At 36.6% G+C, this 8,677-nt stretch overlaps 1 protein-coding gene across 1 annotated transcript; it reads left to right on the top strand.

The window, feature by feature from the left end:
• The first annotated feature begins 733 nt into the window (after positions 1 to 733).
• Positions 734 to 4,559, top strand: LOC116164297. The gene is made up of 2 exons (XM_031478449.1): positions 734 to 924; positions 1,203 to 4,559. The coding sequence occupies exon 2, from the start codon at positions 1,246 to 1,248 to the stop codon at positions 2,248 to 2,250; it is 1,005 nt and encodes a 334-aa protein (XP_031334309.1). The 5' UTR covers positions 734 to 924; positions 1,203 to 1,245; the 3' UTR covers positions 2,251 to 4,559.
• The last annotated feature ends 4,118 nt before the right edge of the window (positions 4,560 to 8,677 follow it).

Here is an 8,677-nt window from a genome sequence, read left to right as displayed (position 1 = left end):
TTTCATCTTTTCATCACTTTAGCAGCATTTTTGACATTTATCTGCAAGGCGGTAGATTTGAAGGTGAAAGTTGTATATTGCACCTACTACCCATTTGAACTACTCCTATTAGGTTGACGTGTTTTTTCAGATGGGACATGGAGAAAAAGCATTGCATGCAAAATCGTTTAAGATAAACGCACTGTATACATCGGGCTATGATAACATGAGGATCAAGTTTGCAACACCAGCCGAAGATTCCACGAAATCCACAGATTTAGGTACCTACGTTGGAACTGTTGGGTCCATACAATGATATTTGTGGCATATTTTTTAGAAATATCGTATATCGTAATTCTTTATTAACGGCCAAGCCAATATTATAACATACTTCTAGCCAAAAACCAGTTTATTAAATCAACAGTGAATTCCCAGTACTTTTGAAGGCGACTAGTAGCAGTCCGAAGAATTCGATATTCAAATGTAAGCTGTTGATCTCGTCAACCATGCGGTTTAAAGGGCTATTTCGGAAGTATACCGTTCGACATTGTCGTGCATGTAGAAGTTGAGCCGAGCGAACAAATCGTTGCGGTACATTTAAATTAATAATGGATAAAATATCCGGACAGTTCAGGTGACCATTAAGTAGTTTGTGTTACGTACAATAGATGGCAACACTGCAGACCATCGGCTACATTCATTCGAGAGATCGGCGTTATGTACAATTGACGTTACGTTATGCTGTATACGTAGTACAATAAAAATTAGAAAATCTACAGTCCACTTATTATACATAAAAATGGTCCAGTCGATCCGGATGGTATAAATCAGGATTAATTAGAATTCGATGGATGAAGTGTATTTTCATCTTGGCCGACTACACTGCTATCACCTGCTATCACCTACAACGTGCAGTGCAGCACATATGCACATCGAAATAGAACTGTATGTACCTACCTACCGTTTAGACTAAACTTTAAAATTGCAATTAATTATGCAAATAGCATAAAGTATTTTGCTAATTTGTTAATTTAGTTAATAGAAGTGGCGGCTATATCCGCTAACCTTCAAAGTTGGTGTTAACCATCTGTCATTTTAAACTTGGTTCCTCATAATTGTGTTGTGAACTTATTCGAATCATTAATGAATATCAATAATTATTCATTATCATAGAATCGACCGCATGCAACAATTTGCTAGCGTTCACATTGAATATGTTGTAGAATCTATAATTTTACAAAAAAGTTACGTTAATCAATCGATGCAATGGCTGAGTTGAAGAGGTTCAAGGCGAAACGGGCTTACTGCAAGGCGAGTGTTACACGCATTTCAAATTTTCTTAATCTGCACAAAGACGCTACTCTCACCGACACATTAATAAACGAGTTGGAGGTACGCAAGGGAATGTTATCGAACTGCTTTAAGGAGTATAATAATTGCCAAGTCGAAATTTCATTTTTGGAGGAAGGGGAACCGGAGATTGTTGACGACTTCGAAAATAAGTACATCAAATTGATGGCTGAAATCGACACAAAAATAAAGGCGTTCCATTGTCGTCTAGCACCAATTGACAGTTCGCACAGTGCTTCTCAACCATTGGCATCAAACCATGTTACAGTACCGGACATCCTAAAACCCAACACCAAACTTCCATCAGTTCAAATTCCGTGCTTTGATGGAAAGGAACTAAGCAAGTATAAACCCTTTAATGATTTGTTTGTGGCCGTGATTGGTAATAACAGTACCTTAACTGATGTTGAAAAACTGTTTTATTTACGTAGTTATTTAAAAGGTGAAGCCTTGTCCTTAATTGTTAATTTACCTATTGTTCATGAATCATATAAGGAAGCTATATCCATTTTAGATAGTAGATACAAAAATGAGTTTATCATTACCAGTTCTCACATTTATGCTATGTTAGATGTACCTGACATAATCAAAGGGACTGCGAGTAACATTCGTGAATTTGTTGCCAAGATTAAGCAAGAAGTAAGCGCATTAAAAAACTTAGGTCAACCAGTTCACGAGTGGAATATGTTATTGCTTTGTTTATTGTCCAGAAAACTCGATACATATACTAATAGAGCCTTTCAATTTGACAGGAACAATGCCAATGCATTGCCCACACTTGAGGAATTACTGCAGTTCTTGGAGAGTAGAGCTACAGCTTTAGAATCTGTTGGTTTTCCAGAAAAAAAAATTGAGCAAATCGCTGATGTGCAATCTTGCAGTAAAACCAAAGGCAAAAAAGGGGAAAGGAATGGAATGTAATTATTGCATGGAATTGGGACACAAGGTATATAGGTGCAACAAGTTTAAAGGAATTTCTGTTATAGATCGTATCAATTTTATTGAAACCAAGGGTTTTTGTAAACTCTGTCTGAATGACCATATTGATAAATGTAATCTTAATTTAAAATGTCATGTATGTAAAGAAGGTCATAACTCTTTACTGCATCAAATAGAAGAGAGTAGTGTGGTTTCTGTTGGTCAGAATCATGTAGAAAATGTTATCCTACCTATTATTAAAGTCAAAATTAAATCAAGGAATGGCCAGGAGACTGTTGTTAGGGCACTTGTCGATACAGGATCTCAAACTTCCTTCTGTACTACCAATTTAATTAATAAATTGAAATTGAACACCTTTAATAGTGGTAAAACTATTCTCGGCATTACCAATACAATGTCGAAGGTTTCTAAGGCTGTTCACTTATTGATTGAATCATGTACAACTAATTACAAATTAAGTATCAAATGCTCAGTGGTGGAGAGGATCACAAAAAATCTGCCACAAGTTCCTATTGACATATCACAGCTTATCATGCCGAACAACATAATTCTGTCTGATAATGAGTTCAATGTGCCAAAGCCTATTGATTTATTGTTGAGTGCTGACATCTTTTTCAAAATTTTACGACAAGATCGTCTCCAGATTGGTAACTTGGTGTTGCAAGATACAGTATTTGGTTACATGGTCAGTGGTACTGTGCAACAAAATATTTGTAATTTATCCTTAGAATATTGTCATTTTAATTTAGAAGAGTTGGTATCCAAATTTTGGGACACTGAAAAGGTCTCTGAAATTTATCCTGAATTCACAACTGAACAAGAAGCATGCGAATCATGCTTTCAAAAGTCTGTTGTGAGAGTGGGTAATAGGTTTCAAGTGTCTTTACCATTGAAACAAGAATTAAATCCCGATACATTGGGAAATTCATATAAGATTGCCTTGAAACGATTTATAAATTTAGAAAAAAGGTTTTCCATTAATCCTACCTTATTTGAAAGTTATTCAAGGTTTATCAATGAATATATTGAGCTTGGTCACGCAAAAATGGTTGAACTTCAAAATGATGAAAAAATTGCTCATTTTCTAGCTCATCACCCAGTTATAAGGGATGATAAGAAAACTACCAAATTAAGAGTAGTTTTTGATGGAAGCATGAAAACAAATAAGCAGGTATCATTGAATGATTTTATGTACAACGGAGCGGTAGTTCAAAATGAGCTATTTGATATTTTGTTATTATTTCGGACATTCAAATTTGTGATTCTAAGTGACATAAAGCAGATGTACAGACAAATATTAATTTCTCCCGAGCACAAACCTCTTCAAAATATTTTATGGAGAAGCGATCCTAAATCATCAATTACATGTCTACAGCTACAAACAGTTACATACGGGCTAAAAAGTTCGCCCTTTCTTGCAACTCGTTGCCTAGTGGAGTTGTGTAACCTGGAGGGTAAAAAGTTCCCTTTGGCGGCCAGGGCAGTGTTACATAACACGTATGTAGATGATATTTTAGCTGGTGGCGACACTGTTGAAGAAGTCATACAATTACGAGATGAACTCATACAATTATTAAGTAACGGATCATTTGAATTACATAAATGGTGTTCTAATAACCCTTCTATTTTAAATGGTATCCCAATTGAATTACAACATTTTGATGAACGTGAGATGAATCATGATTTGATAGTAAAAACATTAGGGTTGTCATTTGATGTTAAATTAGACATGTTTAAAATATCAAGTCCCAAGGAAAGCATCACTAAGGCTAACACTAAACGTAAAATTTTGAGCTTTTTATGTAAATTTTATGATCCTCTAGGATTGGTAGGCCCACTTTTTGTATCTGCAAAAATTATAATGCAAAGGTTGTGGTTAAAGAAAATAGACTGGGATGACATTTTAAGTGATGAGTTACTTGAAACATGGGAGGAGTTCGTAGAGAATCTAAGAAAAATGGAACCAATTAATATTCCAAGATACTTGCAATTGAATTCCCATGCTACTAGTGAGCTTGTAGGTTTTTGCGACGCTTCCATGTTTGCATACGGTGCAGTTGTGTATATAAGAACTGTAAATGAAACTGTTACGTCAACTTTATTGTGTTCTAAATCGCGCATAGCTCCGTTGAATAAAAAACTAACAATACCCAGGTTAGAGTTAAACAGTGCGCTGTTATTAGCAAATGTAATTCATAAAGTATATAGTGTATTAAAGAAAAGGATAAACAAGGTGTATTTGTACTCTGACTCTAACATAGTATTAGCTTGGATAAAAACAAACTCTGTTAAATTAAATCCATGTGGCAAACAGAATAATAAAGATTCAAGGCTTAACGAAAGGTATGCAATGGTCGTATATTAATACAAAGGACAATCCAGCGGATTGTTTGTCTAGAGGTATTAATCCAAATGAAATTTCAAAAAACAAAATCTGGTGGTATGGGCCGAGTTATTTCTTAAATGTCAACTATAAGCATCCGCTGTCTGAGGTAAAACTGGCAGAGCCATTGCCAGAGCAGAAAATAGCCTGCACTCAAATTATTTTGGAATCTAGTACATTATTTGCCAAATATTCTTCAATAAGTAAGTTAGAAAGAATCATAGCCTGGATATTAAGGTTTAAGCATAATGCAAGTAGGCCAAAGTATAAATTAGTTGGTAATTTAAAGCCGTTTGAAGTTTATAATGCCTTAGAAAAAATCTTGATCGTTGAACAGCAATTTCACTTTCACGAAGAATTCAAACTAATTCAAAATGGTCAGCAAGTAAAGACGCAATTAGCATCATTGCATCCTTTTATAGACAGGAGAGGAATTCTTCGTGTAGGTGGCAGGTTGCAGAATGCGCAGATTGAGTATGACCAAAAGCACCCTATAATACTTCCAAAAAAAAGCATCATAACTGATTTAATTATTATAAGAGAGCATAAAAAATTGCTACATGCAGGTCAAAAACAGATTTTAAGTAGCTTAAATTTAAAATATTGGTTAATTAATGGAAATAGGGAGATAAAAAAGATTATTCATAAGTGTGTAATATGTTTCCGATTAAAAGCTCAATGTGCACAACAATTAATGGGATCTTTACCTGAACCAAGAGTAACTTACAATAGACCATTTCATAATGTAGGTGTTGATTTTTGTGGTCCATTTCAATTAAAACAATCTACTATTCGAAGGTCTGTAATCACAAAATCATACATTGCATTGTTTGTGTGTTTCTCTATAAAGGCGATTCACATGGAACTATTGTCTGATTTAACTGCTGATAATTTTCTATCGGTTCTTAAAAGATTTATATCACGTCGAGGCAAACCAGCAAAAATCTATTGTGATAATGGTGGCACATTCAAGGGTGCTAATAGAAAGCTGAGTGAATTGCGAAATATGTGTAAAAAAGAAAGTGCGAACAAGGTAGAGAATTATAGCCTAGACGAAGGTATAGAATTCATTTTTACCCCAGCTTATTCGCCCGTATTTGGCGGCCTTTGGGAGGCGGGAGTTAAAAGTGCAAAGGCACATCTAAAAAGAGTTGTAGGGAATAACGTTTTAACATATGAACAGTTTAATACTATAATCATTCAAATAGAAGGCATCTTGAATTCGAGACCTCTCACACCAATGAGCAACGATTGTACTAGCTTGGAATATTTATCTCCTGGTCATTTTTTGATAGGAAGCACGTTTACTAGTTTTCCGGAATCTGATTGTACATCGATTCCGCAAAACAGGTTGAAAATGTGGCGTTTGTGCACGCAAATACAACAACAGTTCTGGAAAAAATGGCATGTAGATTATCTAGTACAGTTGCAAGCACGACCAAAGTGGAAGGCACCTACTCCTAATCTACAAGTAGGCATGCTGGTTCTAATTAAAGATTTAAATTTACCTCCTTTAAAATGGCCATTGGGTAGAATTACACGAACTTTACCTGGAAATGATAACAAGGTACGAGTAGTTGAAGTAAAAACTCACAAAGGCACCTATATTCGTTCTGTCACAAAACTTGCTATCCTTCCAATTGATTTGTAATATAATAAATTGACATTCAAGATCTACACTAATATAAGTAACACATTTTAGACAAGGAAATAATCAAGTAGCTCTGCTATCCTAAACTGTCAAGTGAAATTCCGTATACTTTGTTGACGACGTATCTTTACATTTTTGATTATGTAAATTCCAATAATTAATTTAATGTATTGATAAGCAAAAATAAGTAATTTTAAGATGGACGTTGTAAATTTAATTTATGTTGCCTTGTAACTCCGTTTGTGACTAATTGTTGTATCCTTTGTGTTAATTATTTGTATTGTTTTATGGATATAAAACAAAAAGGGGGAGTATGTTACGTACAATAGATGGCAACACTGCAGACCATCGGCTACATTCATTCGAGAGATCGGCGTTATGTACAATTGACGTTACGTTATGCTGTTATACGTAGTACAATAAAAATTAGAAAATCTACAGTCCACTTATTATACAGTTTGAACATGCGGTAAGTAAACTTCTCCTCTGTTTAATACCCTAGCCACACACTCCTCAAGTAGCATGGGAAGTAGCGTGACGAGGAGGCAGACACGTAGTGTGGCAACATCACTCGCATTGCTACACGTCATGCTCCTCGTTCTGCCAACCGCTCCATGTTTTGGGCGCGAGTCAAAGGATCGGCAGTACGAGCGCGAGTGCCCGGCCACATAATCGCGCGAAGGGCTGGTAGAAGTGCGTCATTCTTATTTTTTTATTGACGAGTAGATGTCATCCAACACCTCCGTTAGCGAAGACGACGAGAGCGTATCTCTTTTTAGGAAAATGATGTAATTAGCTATTATACTAAAAATGCATAACCAACAGTTTCGACATCCATCGTGTTGCAAAGGCGAATGCCAAATGCGGAGTGAGGCGATTAATTGCACGAGTAAAGCAGTGTGTGGACAAAGAGCGCAACATTGCGGCAGCGCGTAGAGCAGGGCGATGGGCAGTGCGAGGAGCATAGTGTGGCTGAGGCAGGGTCAGTATTCCCAAGTAAAGTCGGACATTTTCAGTGCGATCCAAAATGTCTCCATTCAGAAGTACTTTATAAGGCGAAGAAAATTGTTCTGTATTTTTTCTAACCGATTAATATAAGTTGAATAGTATGGTGACCAGATCGTGCAGCAATAGTCCACACGCGACCTAAGTAGAGGTACCTATAAAGTCTTCAGTGCCGTTATTTTGAGGAAATCCTTGCTAGCCTTCGAGATAGCACGATCGTAGTGATTCTAGTGATAACCGTGCATCTCTCTTTTTATATGTAAAACTTGAAAAAGTAATGATTTTCAAACATGAACTAGGATAATGCTATATGTAAGTAAATTTCTTTGTTTTGCTGGCTTTCTTACTTGCTTTTTCTTCTTCTTTGTAAAAATTTGAAATGTGTAATTTGTCATTTTTTAAGAATAGCTTAGGTTGTTTGCAATGCAGCATCTTTCACTCATCACCTTACTTACATATGACACGGTTTGGTTTTGCTTTGTACGCACTTATTTCACAGAAGGCTACAACTATGAGACAAAGTCCAAAACTCAAAGCCATGACGTTGGTCCAGAATCCAAGGCCATGGCATTGGACCAAAGTTCAAGGCCGCACCTTTGGGAAACCCAGAGCAATGACCTTGGGAAAAACCGAGCCGATGGGCATGAAAAAATTCACAATTTCGCAATCCTTACAACCATCGGAGACATTGGAAATGATAACCGTATAACCTATAAAGTCATAAATAACCCTTCACACGGAACAATCTTGTTCCACTCGCTCGTAAGCTCGCTCGTGTCGCAAACGGAAACTGAATACTAAGCGGCGTAACATGCTTGTAATACTATCACGGGCGATGTGCGAGAATTTTCAATTCGAATTAACAAAACCCCTGCGGACTGTTAAATAAGTAGTACCGTATCGACAGTATCCGCGACTTTTCCTGAATCTATCGATTGCAGTCGAGTACGGTACAAATCAACACTAGACGCGACACCACTGTCTTTTTTTCTACTCGGCAAACCTGGTAAATTCATACCCATACAAACCATAAGCATTTCCAATGCTAAAATCTTAGGCTCTTGATCTTGGAAAATCACGGGAACAATGACCTTTAGAAACCCCAGTTATGACCTTGGGAAATCCCGGGGCATGACTTTGTGACGTAACATGACCTTCCGAATGCACCACACGGGGGGGAGGGGGCAAGGTGCTCCACCCTGAGGGAGCGGAGGGAGTAAGCTTTCACTTTTACTCATAGCCCATTCGTATTTAACCCAAACGCAAAGCCAAACTAACACTTACACAATAAACAACACTAATTAAGTAAATTGGTAAGCTTGTAAGTAATCTTTAAGAATGAAAATAGACCATAAATTTGCCAGGACGAA

Source organism: Photinus pyralis, unplaced genomic scaffold (genome assembly GCF_008802855.1).
Source record: "Photinus pyralis isolate 1611_PpyrPB1 unplaced genomic scaffold, Ppyr1.3 Ppyr1.4_LG2, whole genome shotgun sequence".
Lineage (NCBI taxonomy): Eukaryota > Metazoa > Arthropoda > Insecta > Coleoptera > Lampyridae > Photinus > Photinus pyralis.
This window is presented reverse-complemented; position numbering and strand designations above follow the sequence as displayed.